This window comes from Molossus molossus, unplaced genomic scaffold, assembly GCF_014108415.1.
Source record: "Molossus molossus isolate mMolMol1 unplaced genomic scaffold, mMolMol1.p scaffold_m16_p_14, whole genome shotgun sequence".
Classification (NCBI taxonomy): domain Eukaryota; kingdom Metazoa; phylum Chordata; class Mammalia; order Chiroptera; family Molossidae; genus Molossus; species Molossus molossus.
In genome coordinates this window covers 70,271,584-70,292,933 of record NW_023425349.1, presented here as the reverse complement: position 1 = coordinate 70,292,933, position 21,350 = coordinate 70,271,584, and the positions used below count along the sequence as shown (strand labels likewise).

General features: G+C 36.7%; 1 protein-coding gene across 4 annotated transcripts in view; it reads right to left on the bottom strand.

The window, feature by feature from the left end:
- Positions 1-21,350, bottom strand: part of DENND4C (DENN domain containing 4C) — a 131,402-nt gene that overhangs the window by 51,975 nt on the left and 58,077 nt on the right. For all 4 annotated transcript variants that reach the window (XM_036260970.1, XM_036260968.1, XM_036260971.1 and 1 more), the window contains 7 exons: positions 15,821-15,921; positions 14,823-15,041; positions 7,884-8,029; positions 5,881-5,916; positions 5,661-5,791; positions 3,436-3,568; positions 144-350 (listed from right to left, as the gene is read on the bottom strand). In XM_036260970.1, the coding sequence (XP_036116863.1) occupies positions 144-350; positions 3,436-3,568; positions 5,661-5,791; positions 5,881-5,916; positions 7,884-8,029; positions 14,823-15,041; positions 15,821-15,921 (973 nt within the window). The remainder of the gene's footprint in view (positions 1-143; positions 351-3,435; positions 3,569-5,660; positions 5,792-5,880; positions 5,917-7,883; positions 8,030-14,822; positions 15,042-15,820; positions 15,922-21,350) is intronic.

Here is a 21,350-nt window from a genome sequence, read left to right as displayed (position 1 = left end):
TCTATGAAACAGGGTAAATGTTTTTACCTTTCCTGCATATAATGAAATACTTGAAGATACTTTAAAACAACTGAGACATAAATTTTCTTAAAAATACAAAAATAAAATTCATTTTAGTAACATTCTCAATTTGTTATACTTACCTCATCAAGTGGATCTACATCTGTTTTCCTCATCTTAATAAGTACATCATAAGCCTGCTGAAGTGCTCTGACCTTAGGATGAGAAACTCTAACATAGGCGGGGAGACAAATAAACCATAAACTGTAACTATGACTGAAGAGACACTTGGCCCATTGTGGTGGATTTGTATAACATCTCTTTGCCAATTTATGAGCTGTTTTTATCTCCTAGAAAGAGAATAAATAAAACATTACAAAATTTCATTAGGATGGGGAAAGTGAAAAGAAGAGAGAAAACTAATGTAAAATTTGACTCTAAGATCAAGCATTTCATAGTTTTACTTTTGTGAGTGGCTTCCTACTTAGTACCACATGGTTCTTTCAATATTCACCTAAGGACGCACTTTATACTTTACTATAACTATTTTTTGGTAAGCATGCATCTCCTAATAGACTAGAAATTTCCTAAAAGTAGAGATCATTCATATTTTTATTATATAATGATTAATTAGGCGCCCTTTACATAGAAGGCACTCATATGTTTGATGGATGAAAGGGATTTAACCATTTATAGCTTACAAGTTCTTCAATGTCATTCTTGAAAAGTGAGTCTTCTCTGCCCAGCTGGTGTGGCTCGGTGGATTGAGCACCATCCCATGGACTGAGAGGTACCAGTTTGGTCCCAGTTAGATTCCCGGTTAGGGCACATGCCCAGGTTGTGGGCTCAATCCCCAGTAAGGGGCATGCAGGAGACAGCCAATCGATGTTCTCTCTCACATCAATGTTTCTCTCTCTCCATTCCTCTCTCTCTAAAAAAAAACACAATAAAAACATATTTAAAAAGAAAAAGGAGAAACGTCTGTAACAAAAAGAAATTAATAAAAATTGGGGGAAAAACATATTTAAAAAGAAAAGTGAGTCTTCTCACTGCTAAAACGTTAAGATGTCCTAGACTATTTCCTGCCAAGATTTCCACTTTACCCTCCCCATCCCTCACAACAGTCTGTGTTAATTCCTTCACTGAGTACATAAAAAGCCCTATTCCTTTGAAGGCAACAGAGTCTGAGAAAGATAATTGACCTTACTACCTAATAGTTCTATAGTCATGTTTTCAAATTCTGATTTTCATTCTGATTTAAGTGGAAGAGAGAATAGGTATCAAAATCACTTGCTCAGCTTGATCTAACTATACATACTCCAGAAACTATAGAGCCTTACAGATAAGTCAAACTGCTATTGTGTGCTTTGCACTAAAGATTCCTCTATTTTGAGATGTATTCTAAATAAAAATATCCTAATGTGTTAACTTTTCTTATGATCTCTATTTCTATGAGACTTGAAGATATATTTGAAAATGGTTCTTTTTCTTTTCCGGCTACACTGAAAAAAAAAAATGATGGTGAAAATGGATGGGTGAAAAAGATGAAGGAATTAAGAAGTACAAATTGGTTGTTAGACTGATGAACCTCAAAGGGAAGGGGAGAGGGAGGGCGGGGAGAGATAAACCAAAGAACTTCTATGTATATATGCATAACCAATGGACACAAACAATAGTGTGGGGAAGGCAGGAGGGAGGTAGTTTTGGGGAGGAGGGGGTCAATGGGGGAAAAAAGGGAGGACAATTGTAATACATTCAACAATAAAGATAAGTTTTAAAAATGAGATTTAAAGACTTAATAACAAAATTTTCCCTTTTTAAAAACTTGCCTTTAGCCCTGGCCGATTTGGCTCAGCGGTTAGAGCGTCGGCCTGCAGTCCAGAGAGACCTGGGTTCGGTCCCCGCTAAGGGCATGTACCTCGGCTGCAGTTTGTCCCCGGCCCTGGTTGAGTTGTGCAGGTGGCAACCACTCGATGTTTCCCTTTCATGTTGATGTTTCTCTGTCTCTTTCTCCCTCCCACTCTATCTGAACAAAAAATGGAAAAATGTCCTTGGTTGAGGATAAAAAACAAAAAACAAAAACAAAATAAAACTTGCCTTTAGTAAACTGGTAAAGGTTAAAAAAAAAAATTCCCTTCAGACAACAGAGAGAAATGTGTACTATATGAACACCTCAGGTTACCTCTCAGATTTGGGAGATGGTACATGAATTGGTAAAACCTGAACCAAGAATTTCATTCTGAAATTTTCCATGTTTATAGACCCCTAAAATGTCAGTACATATAAAAAAGATATTTAATTTTAACACACACCTAACTATAGCTTAATTCTTTACACCTAAAGCAGATATGGTATTAAAGCAAAATGTCTAGGTTATTCCAACTTAACTCACTTGCACTCCCTTTAGAATGAAGGATTCAGTATAAAGTACATAGACATTAACCATGAGGAAAATGCAAATTTAAATCACAAGATACCTACCACTTCACACCCACTAGGACGCTATAATAAAGAAGACAAATAATAACAAGAATTGACAACGATGTAGTGAAATTGGAACTCTCATACACTGCTGGTGGGAAATGTAAAATGGTGTAACTACTTTAGAAGACAGTCTGACAGTTCCTCAAAAGGTTAAACATAGAGTTACCATTTAACGAAGTAATTCTACTTCTAGGCATATTCCCAAGAGAAATGAAAGCATACATCCACACAAACACTTGTACACAGATGTTCATAGCAGCACTATGCATAATAGCCAAAAAGTAGGAACTTTTTTTGGATAAATAAAATGAATGGATAAATAAAATGTGGTATATATCCATACAAAGGAATATTACTTGGCAATAAAAATAATTGAAATACTGATACATGTTGCGACATAGATAAACCTTAAAAACAGTATCATAAGTGAAAGAAGCCAGTCACAAAAGGCTACATTTATACAATTCTATTTATGTGAAATGCCCAGCACAGACAAAACTAGAGACGGAAAATAGATTAGGGGTGTCCTAAGGGTGTGTGGGGGGGGGGACTGGAAGTTAACAGCTAAAGGGTACAAGATTTCTTTTGGGGGTGACAAAAATGTTCTAAAGTTGATTATGATGGTAGTTGCACAACCTGTGTATATATACTAAAAGCCACTGAGTATACTTTAAATGGGTGAATTGTATGATATGTGAATTATATCCTAATAAAGTTATTTTAAAAGTATATTTGGTTCCCAAGGATTCTCTTATAATATAAGCACAAGCATTCAAAAACTTCAGCCTCAATGTTATAAGCAGAGTTGCAAGAAATCTAGTTTAGTTCATTATCAACCACACTGGGTTTTCAAATGGTTGCTGTGGGTGATAATTCTAAACTATAAGCTGCATATCACATATACATATTTTACATTTTAAATTAACATGTATTAGATAAAGAATATCTGACCTGTTTACTTCTCTTAGCCATGAGAGCTGGACTGTTTGTAATGCTATTCCCAGTAGGGTGTCTACTAAAACAAAATTTCAATTCCTGTGGTCTGTCAAAAAGCTTAAGGTCCAGTCTTGGAAAGTATTTGTAACTAAAATAAAAAGCAAAAATACAACTGCTGATTTAAAATACATTAACTCTTCATATTTTCCCAGAATTTAGGTGAATATTTCTACTCAAATAGTACCCAATATTATTCCCCAAAATCCTTACACAGAAAACAATTTTTTTCAAAATTATAAGATGATTAGTTATAAAATATATACACCACCTACTCAGAAACTTTGGCTCCTCCCCTCCCTATTTGTTATTTTCAACCAATCCCTAAAAACCAGAAAACCCTGATTATCTTACTTGACAGAGGAATTAACCCTTGAAATAGAACCCATGTGTTCAATGATAATTTATATTTAAAAATAATATTTAGTATAATTTGTAATTTTGTTTTTCTTCATAAAAGTACTTTGTGCTAGTATCTAAAAGGAAAAAAATTCATAGTATTTTTATTTTAGGGATGTACAATAATTTAACCAATTCTTTACTGTTGGGCATTTCTGGGTTATTTCTAAATTTTTGCAATTAAGTATCTTTGTACATACATCTGTGTGAATATTTTTGCTTAATTTCTTAGGTTAATGCCCAATAAAAGGATTTACTATGGTCAATATTTATGAAGAGAATCAAAATTATTATAATCACTACCAAATTACTTCTAGAAAGGCTATACTTGCATACACTCTAACATACATGCTAGTAGCTTAGCCTATCTTCAATATGGTAGGTTAAAAATGCTTCTTCTCATCATTTTGGTTTGCATTTCTTTGAATACTACAAAAGCTTAATATATTTTCATATTATTAACTATTGGGATTTCTTCTCAGAAACTGCCTACTTAGTTCCTTTAGCTAATTTTCTTCTGGGAGGTACTGCCTTTCCGTATTTAATGTATCTTGTTTGTCATTACCCAGAGTTCAATGTATAGTGGTTAAGACAAAGTAAAATAGAATTTCTATAGTTAATATGCAATCAAAATGGTACTTAATTAAGCCACTCAATCCCTACGGTATATATTCAGTCCTTCTGAGATTATATATTAATTCTGTATTTCCATGTTTTTAGAAGACAGTTATTTTATATTTTCTTTGCTCCAGGTATTCTTTTAAGAATATAGCCTAAGAAAATAACTGTGTATATATATAAAGATATAGATAGCAAAGAACTACAAACAAATCCACAAGAGACTAGTGTAGCAAATCACAATAAATACATACAATGTGGTCATTCAAAATAATATGGCACAAAAACATTTTTTGGCATGTGAATATATAAAGACCATTAAAGGCAAACACAGGTTACAAAGAATATGTACAGGATGAACCCATTTGTTATAAGTATAGTAAGTGCAAATTTATGCACAAAAAGACAGGAAAGATATACTTGCAGTTGTTAATGAAGTAAGTATTGGTGCTAAAATTACGTGCTAAGTTTTCTTTTTTATTTTCTACATTTATTAAATTGTGTATTATTACAATTATAATAACAATCAAATACATTTTAATTTTTCAAAAGATTCCCATCCAAATCCCAGTCTTTATATTTAAGAAAGAATGATTCCTGCCCAACCGGTGCAGCTCAGTGGTTGAATGTCGACCCATGCACCAAGAGGTCGCCAGTTCGATTCCTGGTCAGGGCACATGCCCTCTGTAGGCCAAATCCCCAGTGGGGGGCATGCAGAAGGCGGCCAATCGATGTTTCTCTCTTTCTCTCCCTTTCCCTTCCTCTCTCTCTAAAATCAATAAAAGAAAAAAAAGAATGATTCCTGGTCCTCTACTTTTAAGTTTACTCTGATATCTTACATAAGAATTTCAGTCTTTATATTGACAACAAAACCCCTCAAAGGGAGGAAGAACTTCATAAAAGTAAATAAATTTTTTAAAGACTAAAATATGGTTAAATGTTTACGTGAATAGTTATCAACATTTGCTTATCTTCCAACCAGGCAGTCCAAGTCTTAATTTACATTACCCATTGACATTATAAAATATTCATCTCCATTAGTTCACTGAACAAATTTTGAAAATGACCTTCACAAATGATTAATATAAGTATCTACTGGTAATCAAAAATGATAAAAATAAATAATTAAAGCTGTGTCCAAAGAGCTCTTTAGGAATTCCTGCTACCTGTACTTCGGTGACAGGTCCTTTCCATCATCAGGAGGTGGCTCTGGTGGCATTATGAATACAGTGTGCTCACTTTTTTGTGAATCATCTAGCTCTATCAATTTGGTATCATCTGTTGAATCAATATCAACCTGAAAATAATTATTTTTTTTCCAATTAATTTGTATATAAGCAAGACATAGTTCTGAAATTTCAAAACTTAAGTTTAAGAAGAAAATACCTTATCTGTTTTCTCTATGCCTTTATCAGGAAACAACTAGAAAAGAAGAAAAGAAAATGTCTAATGTGAATTTAATAGAGATTATCTTACATTCTTATTTTAAAAACCTACCCTTTTTTTAATACTAAGCAAATACACAAAAATTCACAATATATTTTTGGGTTTTATCCTATATTAGGCTAAAGTATAATACTTCCCTTATGGCTATTAAAATAGAAAACAATTTATTTTGATTAGTTTTTTCATAAATCCTTCTTCACAAGCATAAGATGGCTATCACAAGAGGAATCTGGTTTCTCAAATAAAAAATTTCATTATTATTAACCCCTTGCATTAGTGATTGATATTATCTAACTGGATGATACTGAACTATCAATTTTATAAGTAAACTAAAATGTTAAATAATTTTAATTGTATCCCTTAAGTTTTAGATCATGCTAATAGAATGGGAGAAAATGAATCAAGTTTTCCAAGGCATATGAATCATTAGGAGCCCATAAAAAAATACCACGCTATAGCCCTGGCCAGTTTGGCTCAGCAGTTAGAGCGCTGGCCCGCGGACCAGAGTCCTGGGTTCAGTTCCCGCTAAGGGCACGTACCTCAGTTGCAGTTTGTCCCCGGCCCTGGTTATGTCCCCGGCCTTGGTTGGGGTCATGTGGGTAGCAACCACTCAATGTATCTCTCTCACATTGATGTTTCTCTCTTTCTCTCTTCTTCCCTCTCTCTCTCCCGCTCTATCTGAACATAAATGCAAAAATGTCCTCAGATAAGGATACAAAAAGCAAAAAAAAAAAAATTACCACACTATAATATTCTACTTTTTAAATATAATCTCATATTTTATATAATATGTAGTTTGCACAAAATTCAGCCCTAAGACCCACACAACAAAAATAATAATTCTATTAAAAACTAGCTGGTGTTGCTAAGCGGTTAGAGCATCAGCACATGTACCAAAGTGTCTCAGGTTTGATTCCTGGTGAAGGGCACACACCTGGGTTTCAGGTTCAATCCTGGGCCCCAATCAGAGGCAACCCATTGATGTGGCTCTCTCACATCAATGTTTCTCTCTCTCTCTCCCTCTCTGCTTCATTTCCTCCCTCACTCTCTCTCCCTTTTTCCTTTCCTTCTACTCACTCTAAAAATCAATGGAAAAAAATATATCCTTGGGTGAAGATGATCAAAAATGAAAAAAAAAAAAGCCCTGGCCGGTTTGGTTCAGCGGTTAGAGCATCAGCCTGAGGTCCAGAGAGACCCAGGTTTGGTTTCTGCTAAGGGTGCATACCTCAGTTGCAATTTGTCCACAGCCCTGGTTGGTCGTGAGGGTGGCAGCCACTTGATGTGGCCCTTTCACATCGATGTTTCTCTCTCTCTCTCCCTCCCACTCTATCTGAACAAAAAATGGAAGAATGTCCTTGGGTGAGGATAAAAAAAAAAAAATGAAAATCTAAGTAAGTCATCAATCAGTTGTCAAGAATCAACTTAAATTTCCTTAGGATGGGTGAATAAAGCTTTAAAATTTAACATATTTCCAAATAACTTCCATTAGGACAAAAGAAATATATTAGCAAAAGTACTTGGAAAGATATTAAAACAAAAGAGCTCAGGACTCCATTACCCACAAAACTAAATGTTTTAAATGAACTACTAAATCTTCTTATCTTATTCATATAAATCAAAAATATAAGGTTTAGGAGGGTCAATAAAATGTTCTTATTAATAGTAACAAAAACAAAGTGAAATTCAAAGAGAAAAATTTGCTATGTATGGTAGAAACTAGACACCCAAGGAAAAGTATGCTTATATTAAGTCCAGAATCAGGCACTTGCATGCACATGTGATCACAGGTGTGCACTCACAAACAGACACACGCATACACACACTTCCTATGTTATCTCCTTCAGATCATTTGGGCTAATAATAATAATGATGATTATTATACATATAGATAGTCAAATTATTTAAGTTTTTCCTTAACATTGTTATATAGGACAAACTTTTACCTTTTCTACGCAGTCATCAAAAAATGCCAATCCAGTATCTTTATCACTTACAAAACTACATTCTTCAATGAAACGAATAAAAATCTGTGTTTTGGATAAAAGGGTGTAGAATTTTGTATAGGCACGATCTCGACTTTTTAAAAATCCTGAAGAAAACAAAATTACAATGAAATTCAAATTTTAAAGTGGAACTAGATGTTATATTAAACATTATTTTAAACTTGTACATATCTGTATTATAGTCTATCTATCTATATATATATATATATATATATATATGTGTGTGTGTGTGTTTACAGAAGCTTCTAATAATTAAAACTCTTTCTGCCTAATTCAACCAAAAAATGCTTACCATATACCATCAACTTTTTCACTGAAATATAAATCTTAGCAGAAACCTCTAGTCCTACAGCTCTCAAGTAAATATTTCTGATATTCTGCATATTTTCAAGCAAGAAGTGTGAGTGTTCTCCCTCTGAAATGCCACCAGACAATTATTTCTGTATCATCTTGTAAAAATTTCTGCTCACTAAAGATTCAAGCATCTAACTATTCTACCCTTTTCCCTACCAATTGTTATCTACTGACTTTAGGGACACTCTCCTTCATTTATTGAAAACAAGGGCACCTAATTCAAAGTTTCCTTCTCTCCAACTCCTACCATCATCATTCTTCAACACCCACCAAGCACAAACCATCCAACACTTTCAATGATCTGTGTTCTATCCCACCTCAACCCACCAACTTCTATACAAAATCACACACACACTTTCTGGATTTTTCCTGCTATCATTAAAAGTAGTTCTGCCTCCCAAATCTCTAATTTACACGTTATTCCTTGACCATTACCCCTATCTGTCTGGTTTGCTTACTTAAATACTCTTACCAAGGCTTTTGTGTGTACGTGTGTTTTTTGGGGTGGGGTAGGGTGGGGAAAGTAGCAGGTAGGCTCATTGAAATCTACAATCTATTTACCCTTTTCCATTCTACCCACGCCCTCCTGTCTCACTTGTCTATCTAATACTGATTCTATGCCCATGTCCATGTCTATCATTTCACTTACTTTCTTGTCAACACTCTCACTTCTTAAGCCCTTTGTCTTGTTTGTCAAACCTAGCCCTGGAGGAATGTATTTGCCTGCTTTCTCTGGATCTGTACCAGTGTAGCTGAGCACAAGTTAAAAGGGGAAAAAAAAGGTACACAACTAGGTGGATCAGAATCACTTATATATACTGTACCTTTGTCCCTGACCAGCAACCCTACTACATTTCTGGAATCAACATAATTTCACTTTACCATGTTTTCATAGCTACTTGCAGTTTTTAAAAGTTCTCCCTCCTTATTTTCTTCCTCTATCCCCAAATGATCATACCTTATATTGCAGAGAAAATGCAAATCTTTAAATGAGAACTACCTTCATTATCTCACTACAAAATCTATGACTCTTTCTGCAGCTATCATTCCTTCCTTTCTTCTTTTTACAATGGTATGTCCTGTCTTCCTATCTAAGGCTAAGCCTACCACCACAGCCTGGGATTCCAACCCAGTATTCTCAGACAATTCTTCCTCTCTATTAGCTTCTTATTGGCATATCAAGTCACTCTCATTTAAAAACAAACAAAAAAGTCCTGGCCAATTTGGCTCAGCAGTTAGAGCATTGCCCCACAGACCAAAGAGTCCGAGGTTCGTACCTCGGTTGCGGTTCCGTCCCCAGCACTGGTTGGGGTCCTGTGAGTGACAACCAATCGATGTGTCTCTCTCACATGGACGTTTTTTTTTTTTCTCTCTCTCTCCCTCCCTCCTCCTCTATCTGAAGAAAAAAATTTTTAAATTAAAATAAAAACAAACAAAAGCCTTTCCTTAACAAATAATCAGATCCTCCCTTTTCTGCTGTTTTTCTAGGTTGCTCTCAACATTTCCCTCTCTCTCACATCCTGTATGCAATCACCAAGTTTTATTCAATCTACCTTCTGAAAATCACTCTTCTATTCATTCTACCACCAGCTAATCTAAGTCACTTCCATTGGTTATCTGGACCAATGCATTAACCAACTAATTAGTTCCATAGTTTGGATACCTCCTATTCAATCTCTGCATAGAAGCTAAGGAGATTAAAAAACAAAAAATCTCAAAGTGATCTCTTAAAAATCCAGATCTGATCCTATTACCTACTTAAATACCCTTTACTGGCTTTCAGGTACTCTCAGAATAAAGACTAAAATTCTTCACTGATTCTCACAGATTTTACATGACTTGGCTCATACCTACCATTCCAAGCATGGTTTTTGAGCCACTTTTCCCTCCAGCCTTTCTTTCTTTGATATTTCAGGGCAATAACTAGTTAGTTGAGAATGCTTACATAAAATAGAAATAGATTATCCTTGACAAGTAGTAACAAAAAGTTTTTTTCTTCTTCTTCGAATGGATATAGGCAATTATCAGCAAAAGCTGCTGAAATAATTAAATGAAAAGCTGATGGGAAACTATAATGAATGAATGAGGCCGACAACAATTAAACTCACTGATCAATTTTAAGAGCACTAAAAATGGGACAGCCAGACATGTATGTGCCTTGAAATAGGAAGTAGTGAGTATACCATGTATTTTGGCATTACTTGCCAAGAAAATTGAACCTGAATCTAATCAAGCTCTAGAGCAGTACTGTTTAATTCAGTAACCGCTACCCACATGTGGCAATTTAGCACTTGACATGTGGCTGGTCCAAATTAAGATATGCTGTAAGTATAAACTACATACTGATTTTGAAGACTTAGTACAGAAAAAAGAAAGCAAAATAGTTCATTAAAATTTTTAAAAATCTGAATATGTGTTGAAATGATACTATTTTGGATATATTAAGTTAGAGAAAACATTAAAATGCAACAATATGGAGCCCTGGCTGGTTTAGTTCAGCGGTTAGAGCGTTGGTCCACGGACTAATGAGTCATGGGTTCAATTCCAGTCAAGGGCAGGCACCTTCCTTGCGGTTCGTCCCTGGCCCTGGTGGGGTCGTGTGGGAGGAAACCAGTTGATGAGGCTCTATCACATCAATGTTTCTCTCTGTCTCTGTCTCTGTCTCTCTCTCTCCCTCCCTCCCTCCCTCCCACTCTGTCTGATGATAAATGGAAAAATATCCTCAGGTGAGGAATAAAAAAATAAAATAAAATAAAATGCAACACTATGGATAGATCTTGACAGTATCATACAAAGCACAGTAAGTCCAATGGAAAAGGACAAAAACCATGATTTCTCTCATATGTGGGACATAAAACAAAAGGCAACAAATGAACAAACAAAACAAACAAATTCATAGATATATACAACAGAATGGTGGTTACCAGAGGGGAATAGAAATGGAAGAAGGACAAACGAGGTAAAGGGAGTCAAATGTGTGATGAAAGAAGACTAGACTTTGGGTGGTGAGCACATAATGGAGTATACAGATATCATATTACAAAGTTGTACAGAGAAACTTATATAATGTTATTAAGCAATGTCACCCCAATAAATTTAATTAAAATAAAATTTAAAAACATTTTTTCCCATTGTTTACTTTTTGTTATCTGTGGCCATTAGAAAATTTTAAATTATATATGTGGCTCACATATTTCTATTGGATGACTGGTTCTTGATCCAACTACAAATTTACAAGAAATACAGATGATGGAAGAAATGTTAAATAACACCATGGGTGCCCCGGCCGGTTTGGCTCAGTGGTTAGAGCATCGGCCTGCGGTCCAGAGAGATCCAGGTTTGGTTCCCACTAAGGGCACGTACCTCGGTTGCAGTTTGTCCCAGGCCCTGGTTAGGTAGTGTGGGTGGCAACCACTTGATGTGTTCCTTTCACGTCAATGTGTTTCTTTCTCTCTCTCTCTCTCTGTTTCTCTCTCTCTCTCTCTCCCACTCTATCTGAACAAAATATCGAAAAATGTCCTCGGGTGAGAATAAAAAATAAAATAAAATAACACTGTGGGTATACAATCAGCCAAAAACACAGATAAATCCAAAAAATTCTAATTAACACAACTTATGGATGAAATGATATCCCATCTGGAATTTGGAGACAGAGAGATAGAGACCACTGAAGGTACATGAAACAAAAATATCAGAATGTTGATTGCTACTACTGCTTAAATTGGAAGATAGCTTGATATATGTTTATGACAGTATTTCCTGAGAAAAAGTTACCTCAAAACTGATAGCTAATTCTTACTCAGTTTTCAGGCCCAAGCTTAATTGTTACTTCTTCAGGGAACCTTTCCCTGACGTTGGCACTCTCTTGGTAACCAATACTTTCCTTTACAACAAACTTAGTAAAATGTAAACAGTTCTTGTGTTATTCTGTCTAATGTCTATATCCCGATAAGACCAAATGCCATTCTGTTACCAATACAATCCTTAGGCCTCAGACACTCACTAAATACCTATCTTTCTAAATTCCATTAGGCCCTGGTCGGTTTGGCTCAGCGGTTAAGAGTGTTGGCCTGCGGTCTGGAGAGACCAGGGTTCGGTTCCCGCTAAGGGCACGTACCTCGGTTGCAGTTTGTCTCCGGCCCTGGTTGGGTCGCGTGGGTGGCAACCACTTGATGTGTCCCTTTCACGTCAATGTCTCTCTCTCTCTCTCTCTCTCTCTCTCTCTCTCCCTCCCTCCCTCCCACTCTGTCTGAACAAAATATCAAAAAATGTCCTCACCCTCTCCTACAGAGAGAGAAAGACAGAGAGTATAAATTAATGACCCAATACTGCTGATTAGAAAAACTCCATAATCTCAGTCTGGCATTTAAGATTACCCTTAACACCACTACCGATAATCAGAACCCCGATCTTATTTTCAGCCTTATCTTCCACAACACTTTAAAAAATTTTCACTTTGGTAAAATTGTACCATTAAATCTTTTCCCCCTAACATGCTGCAATGGGCTGAATTGTGCTCTCCCCCAAAATTCTTCTGTTAAAGTTTTAACCCCTAATATTTCAGAATGTGACTGACTTTGCAGGATAAGGTCTTGAAAGAAATAATGAAGTCAAAATGAGTGTACTCCAATCAAATGTGACTGGTGTCCTTACAAAAAGAGGCAATCTGGACACAGAAAAGGAAGATCATTTGAAGACACATGGAGAAGACAACCATCTACAAGCCAAGGAGAGAGGCCTCAGAAAAAAACAATCCTGCCAATACACTGATCTCGACCTTCTAGCTAACTTCTACAATTGTGAGAAAATAAATTTCTGTTGTTTAAGCCACCCAATTTTGGGCACTTTGTTATAGACCTGGAAAACTAAACACGTGCCTTGTGCTTTTGTTTTTGAGATTTCTTCCATTCTGTTATTACCACTAACAATAATAACTGTTATCATGAGTAGTGAATATTGTAAAGTACTTTTACTAGTTGCTCCACATATATTTTCTCATTTTATCTTCACAACCACACATGTACTAGGTATTATCCTCATTTTATTAATGGAAAAACAGAACCCCAGAAAAGTTTCATAAATAGCAAAGAAGAAATTCAGATTCAGATTTAACTTTTAATGCCTATTTTTTTAGAAAGCCTTTCCTGCTCATCTCCATTTATCTAAATTATTCAGTCATGCTGTTCTTTCATAAAATCTTTCAAAATATTCATTTGAAAGAATGTTTCTGTTTTCTCAATTTTTAGAACTTCCCACTGAATTGTGTAAAATCTGTTTTCCTATTTGTTCTATTTTTAAAAAATTTTTAGATTATTTTCTATTTAGTATCCTACAGAGCTGGATTTAATACTCTTTATATCCCTACATAATAACTAGTTGGACTTGGTAAGTAGTGGCTAAATATTTGAGAGAGAAATTATTTTGAAGCAGAAATGATAAAAGACAAAAGGATTACTAGAAAAATACAAATTATTTTAAAGTAACTGCTAGGTAAAAGTACAGACATGTAATATAATTTTATATAAATATTAATTAATATGTAAGGTTGTTACTATATATATGTTTACAAGAGTAGCTGAATAATAACAAAAAGCTTTGTAACCCTCTAAAATAACAAATACTAAAAAAGTTGAGTATAGTGTTTTCCCCTGAAACAAGGCTATATTCTTGTGAAAATTAAAAAAAAACCTGGTGGTTTTGTTCCAAAAACTAATTGTTAGAAAATATTTTAAAGCAAAAAGTGTGTAACATCAAAAATTATGCAAAACTGAAGAAACACCTGAAGCAAATCACATTGTACTAAGATAATGGACTAAGTAGTATTGTAAATACAAGCAACATCTTGGACTTTTCATAATTAAAGTCCTCCATTGCCCAGTTGATGCGTGCGGCTCAACGGATTGAACGTCGTTCCCATGAACTGAGAGGTCCCAGTTCAATTCCCTGTCAGGGCACATGCCTGGGTTGTGGGCTCAATCCCCAGTAGGGGACATGTAGGAGGCGGCTGACAAATGTTTTTCTCTCACATCAATGTTCCTATCTCGCCCTTCCTCTCTGTCTAAAAAAAAATAAGAAGAATCAATAAAAATATTTTAAAGTCCTCCATGCATGGCCAGTGTGGCTCAGTGGTTGAACATCGACCCATGCACCAAGAGATCGCCAGTTCAATTCCCAGTCAGGCTGTGGGCCAAATCCCCAGTTGGAGACATGCAGGAGGCAGCCAATTGATGTTCTGTCTCATCAATGTTTCTATCTCTTTCCCTGTCCCTTCCTCTCTCTGTAAAAAAATCAATAAAGGGAAAAAAAAACCTTTAAAAAAAAAGTCCTCCAGCTTCAGGGAAAATACCTGGGGTATAAAAATTAAAAGAAATTCTACTCATAGAGACAAATTACAAATACAGAAGTTCATTATATTTTAATATAAATTTCTAAAAATTTAGATAGTGAATATTTCTTGGTAGTAATACCAAATACAAAGTATTTTTCATTTCTACAAAAAGTAACTGTATTTTCAATGTCACTCACCCTGCCGGTCAAACAGTGAATCAACAGCTGTGGCTTTCTTTGAAGGAGCCTCTGTAATTGGTTTGAGATATACTCTATACCCTTTTAAAATGGATGCCATAAAGCGTAAAAATGCTTCTTGAATTTCCATCTCAAGTTGAATCATCTTTTTTTGCCAGGAGAAATCTGCTTCAATTGGAGTCATCTCAATTGCTGAACCTTCTTGAGATTTTTGGTGAACTGACAAATAAAATAAGAGAAAATTACATTCATATATAACATTTTATATATATAAAATAATTGAACAATTAAGGAAACTGTCAAAATAAAGCCTGTGACTTCCTGAAATTCCTCTCTCCATTAATGTAATAGGATCACTGGCAGGGGCTAACAGATGTTCAAGCAGACAGAGCACACACAACAGGCTTAAAAAATCATGAACCAGAGTATGGGAGAGCAGTGGGTCAAGTTATAAAATCTGTCCTGCCCCCTTTTAAAGGGTAGAGAAATAATTGCTACCTGAGAAAAGGCAGTTAGGCAAAAGTTTCAAAATTAATGGCTGGGAAATTGCTAACTTCTGCTGATGCTGAGAGATCATGAACATCTGTTGACACAGCATTCCAGCAGACAGTCAATACCTCCTTGCTTTCACCTGGGAAGATGACCAGTTTACTTGAAAAGTAATACCCCGGGGAGATACAAAGAGTTCCACCTATTATCTTATACACTATAAGACCCCTCAGGACACAACCAATATGCTACAACAGAAACTATGAGTATGTCTTTCCTTTTAACTTTTATCCATTTCCAGAGGTTTCCCTACTTTGCTTTTTTCCACTTTTCTAATCTATTACCAATAAATTTAATGTAACCTGAAAAAAAGTAATCATGAACCATAATATTAATTTCTGGAATTATTGGAATTTTGTTTTGTACTAAGAGTCATTTTGAGCAAAACAAAATTGTGTTTAAATTTAAGAAGAATTTTCATTAAAATATTTCTTTTTCCTCACATTTACCTGAAGATAACTGGGGATACAATTTCTTCAAGGTGCTAAGCAGATTTTTGCATGGCTTTTTGGGAAGTTGCTTCCAGTTCATGTTCTTTTTTTCATCAGATCTATTAAACAAAAACATAACTAATAAAATCTCTCAACATCTGTTTCTGCTTAAACAAAATTCTTATGTCAAAAAAAAAGTATGGAAAGGGTATTTTTACTGAAGTTACAATAATCCATATAGTCTGAATAAGTGGTTTTCATTTCAATTATCTTTGTTAATTATATTGTTAATCCTCAACCAAGGATATTTTTCAATTGATTTTTTTTTTTTTTTTAAGATAGAGCGGGAGAGTGAGAAGGGGGATGGGAGAGAAAGGAGGGGAGAGGAGAGAGAGGGAAAGAGAGAGAGAAACATTGATGTGAGACAGACACATTGATTGGCCTCCTGCAGGACCCCGATTGGGGCCAGGACAGAACCTGCAATCCACGTACATGCTGTTGACCAGGAATCAAACCCAAAACCCTTTGATCCTTGGACCAAGGGATGCTCTAACTGCTGAGCCAAACCAGCTAGGTCCATTTCAATTATGTTGAATCATATTTGGTCATCTCATACTAACCCTTCAACACAGATTTTCAATACTGCAGTTATGAATACAACAATAAAGTCTTGCATGAACAGTATTTTATTTTATTTATTGATTTTCAGAGGTAAGGGAAGGGAAAGGGAGAGAGAGATAGAAACATCGATGAGAGAGAACATTGACTGGCTGCCTCCTGCATGCCCACCACTGGGGATCGGGCCCACAACCTGGGCATGTGCCCTGACTGGGAATCAAACCGGCGACCTCTTGATGCATGGACTGACGCTTAACTACTGAGCCACACTGGCCAGGATTCAACAGTATTTTAGAATTATTATATTTTAAGAGTCAAACATAATTGACTTGAGATTTCAAATTACTTATTAGAAGCAAATCTCAACAAATATCAGAGAGTCAGTGACATATAGAGCATGTTCTCACAATTCACTGACTAAGCATTTAAAAAAAAACTTTGGAAATTCAAAATAACACTTTTAAATAATGCATGAGACAAATAAAAAAATTTAATAAAAATAAACATTTAAAACTCTACAAAAATGAAAGCACTATGCCCCATCATAGGCTGCAATTATTGCTATACCTCAGGCCAATGTCATTTATGAACGTCAACGCAAGCATCTTAAATTATTAGAAAAGTTAATCCACTAGTATATAAAAAAACGAGAGCAAGATGATGTTTATTTCAGGAAAGTAAGGACTGTTTACAACTAAATGATTTTATAATGTAATGTACCACAGAGATTAAAGGAGACAAACTTAATGCTCATCTCAATAGTTGTACAAAAATATTACAAAATTCAATACCTATTTGATTTTTTAAAAATTCTTTATCTAGAAGTAAAAGAAAAGATCTTTAATTTATTATTAAGTAATCAAAACCCTACACTAGAGCTAGGAAACTTTTGGGTCAGATAATAAATATTTCATGCTTTGAGGACCAAAGCACCTATGTCATAACTACTCAAATGTGCCACTGTAGCATAAAAGCAGCCCTGGACCATATGTAAACAAATGAAGATGGCTATGTTCCAATAAAATTTATAAATACAGGCCTTGGACTGTATATCAATTCTGGCCTTAAAAAGCAATAATCACACATAATGATTAATCGCTTAAAGCATTCCCTTTGAAATTAGGAACAAGCCAAGATACCGGCTATGACTACTTCTATTCAACATTACACTAGGGTCTTAGTCAGAGAATTAAGACAAGGAATTAAAAATAAGAACTGTAGATAATGTGAGACTGCTTATAGCCATAAAATTGAAGAGAATCTACAAATTAAAAGAATTCAACTAGAGACTTCCGGTCAAGATGGTGGCATAGGTAAATGCAGTACTCACCTCCCCCCACAACCACATCAAAATTACAACTAAACTATAGAACATCCTTCAGAACCTCCTGAAATGGAGCTGAATGAAAGTCCTACAACTACAAAGTTAAAGCAGCAGCAACATCGAGACTGGTATGAGGGGCAGAGGCGAGGATGGGTTGGTCCCACACCCACATGTGGCAGAAAAAATCATGAGGATACCTACCATGTGAAGGTCCTCCTGAGGAGTTCCCATCCCACAACAGGTGACCAGCTCAGGATTCCAGTGCAAGGAAGAGAAGCCCTAAAATTTCTGGCTGTAAAATTCAGCAGGAAATGAGGGTGAAGGAGGCCAAGGCTGCACAGGCACCTGCTTTTAAAGGGCCTGGGAACGGACTTACTCGGACTCGTTCCTTCCGAGCTCCAGCACGGAGGGGAAGCAGTTTAAAAGGCATCAGAGATGTATGGGGAAGAACTGAGTTGTTTGACATCGGGCCAAGGACTGAAGAGGCAGATTTATCCTAGACAGATGTGCTGGTGGAGGCCCTTGTTGCTTTGGTGAGCCCTTCCCCCGCAGGGCAGGCAGAAGGCCTCCATCTCTGGGACTCCAGCAACCTGGCTCATACTGTTTGCCCCACTCTGGTGATAGCCTGAGGCCCTGCCCCACCCCACTTTAAGGCCCACCAAAGCTGTTTCCAGTGGCTTTACCATAGAATTGGCTGGTTTAGGCTCCCGCTTCATATTTTCCTAAATTCTCTCAAAAAAGCAGCATCTGATCACAGCGGACCCATACCTCTCGCTAAGTGGCCCCAGGCCTGGCACTAGAAGCAGCCAGCCTTGGTTCACAGCTTCGTTTCCCCCAAGCACCTAGAAGCCCAACACAAAAAGCAGCCATCTGCAGATCGCTGTGTAGCTTATGCCTGGTGGCCCCAGGTAGAACACAGGCAGTGGGTGACCTTGCCCCAGAGCCAGCACACCCAGTGGACAGCTTCAGAATATGTCGAAGTACCACCACCCAACCACCTCTACAAGTGACACACTCAAGGAATGGAATCGGGGTTACCAGAGCACCGCTGAATTAAGTCTTGCTCTGTGTGGTGGGCCCCTGCACAGCTGATCATTCAAGGTATTTAGAGGTCAGTGGTTAATGGGCACAGCCAGTCCTTGCAACTTATCAGCCTGAGTAAATCCCTCCCATTGACAAGCCAACAGCAATCAAGACTCAATTACAACCCAAGGGTGTAAAGTAACACAAGAGGTGCATCTTGAAGGACCACCTACTACAACAGGCCACATTAGGAAGCCTAGGAGACACAGCAACTCTACCTAACACACAGAAACAAACACAGGGAGGCAGCCGAAATGAGGACACAAAGAAACATATCCCAAATGAAAGAAGAGAACAAAGTCCAGGAAAGAAACTAAACAAAATGGAGATAAGCAACCTAATAGATGCAGAGTTCAAAACACTGCTTATAAGGTTGATCAATGAATTTACTGAGGGCCTCAAAAGCATAATAAAGGACCAGTCAGAAATGAAGGATGCACTAATTGAAATAAAGAATAATTTACAGAGATTCAATAGTAGAGTAGGTAAAGCCAAGAAGCAAACCATTGATTTGTAATATAAAAAAGCAAAAAACACCCAATCAGAACAGCAAAAATGAAAAAGAATCCAAAAATATAAGGACAGAATAAGGAGCCTGGGGGACAACTTCAAGTGTACCAACATTCACATCATGGGAGTGCCAGAAAGAGAAGAGAAAGGGCAAGAAATTGAAAGCCTATACGAGAAAAGAATGACAAAAAACTTCCCTAACTTGGTGAAAGAAACAGACATACAAGTCCAGGTAGCACAGAGAGTTCCAAACAAGATGAACCCAAAGAGATCCACACCAAGACATACCATCAACACACAAACGGTTAAAGACAAAGAGAGAATCTTAAAAGCAGCAAGAGAAAAGCAGTTAGTACTTACAACGAAGCTCCCATAAGGCTGTCAGGCAATTTCTCAAAAGAAACTTTGCAGGCCAGAAGGGAGTGGCAAGAAATATTCAAAGTGATGAAAAGCAAGGACCTACAACCAAGATTATTCTGTCCTGCAAAGCTATCATTTAAAATCAATGGACATGTAAAGGGTTTCCCAAACAAGAAAAAGCTAAAGGAATTCATCACCACCAAGCCAGTATTATATGAAATGTTGACAGGTCTTCTTGAAGAAGAAGATAAAAAAATATGAACAATAACATGGCAATAAATACATATCTATAAACAATCAAATCTACAAACAAAATGAGTAAGCAGAACAGAAACAGACTCACAGATACAGAGAACTTTTTGTTGGTTGCCAGATGGGAGGGGAGTTGGGTGAAAAAGATAAATGAATTAGGAATTACTAATTGGTTGTTAGATTGATGAACCTCAGAGGGAAGAAGGGAGGTGGGGCAGGAAGAGAGAAACCAAAGAATTTATATGTATATATGCATAACCAATATATATAGACAATAGTATGGGGAAAGCAGGAGGGGAGCAGGATTTGGGAAGAGGGGGTCAAGGAGGTAAAAAAGAGGGACCTCTGTAATACATTCAACAATAAAGATAAGTTAAAAAAAAAAATTCAACTAAGTTGCTGGGCAGCAGACCACTACATAAAAATCAGTAACATTTCTATACCCCAGTAACTAATAAGTAGAATATGTAATTAAAAATGCCATTTACAGTAGCAATAAAAAATTAAAAGGTACTTAGGAATAAGTAAGTCTAACAAAAGACATGCATGGTCTTTATCAAGAAATCTGCAAAACTGGAATTACAACTAAAATAAAGACAAATCATCAGGAAAAACCAACAGAAAAGAGGCTGGAGAGGGCCCATATAACCAGGGACAGAAAGAGAACACTAAATCGTACCAAGTAGGAACCGTGGAGATGCGACAGGGTGGGCTGGGAGCCCACGACAACAACTGTTTTAGCTGTGGGCAGCTCCCTTACGGTTAACATCACTAGTCAGCTTCGCAGCACAGAGGGTCTGAATAGAGCACTAATTAACTACAGCCACTCCCCTTGGCCTCTGGCAGAGGGAGGGCAGACTGGGCTGGAACTGTGTGGAGACTCAGGAGCTTGGAAAGCTGGAAGGGCAATGAGAGTTTTGTGCTGAATCACTCCCTCACAGGACAGTAGCCATCTTACTCAAAGAGCTGCTTCCCAGAGTCCCAGGGAGAAGCAACAACCCCTTCCATTAGGAATTTAACACCACCTGGCCAGGCCAGAGAAATGCAAATTGAGGCTCATTAACAGCCAGTAAGCATCTGTCCCACCCTCTGGAAATCCGCTTACCCTAAACACCTGAGGACTTTATTCACTGGACTAAGGGCTAAAATTCAAGGCTCATCAACAAACTGAGACTAACAGCTTCCAGGCAAAAAGCTAGAGGATAACTTAACCTTTCCTGGGCATGAAAATCTATCCAGGACAGTAAGACTTGACAGTAGTGTTTAACATGTGTCCTCCCACACTCATCCAAACCCAGTAGAGGGAGCCACAACAAGCAGAACACCAACACCCACAAGAAAAATTTGGCAGGCTCCAAAGCCCACCGAGACAACCAAAATGATAAAATAAAGAAACAAATC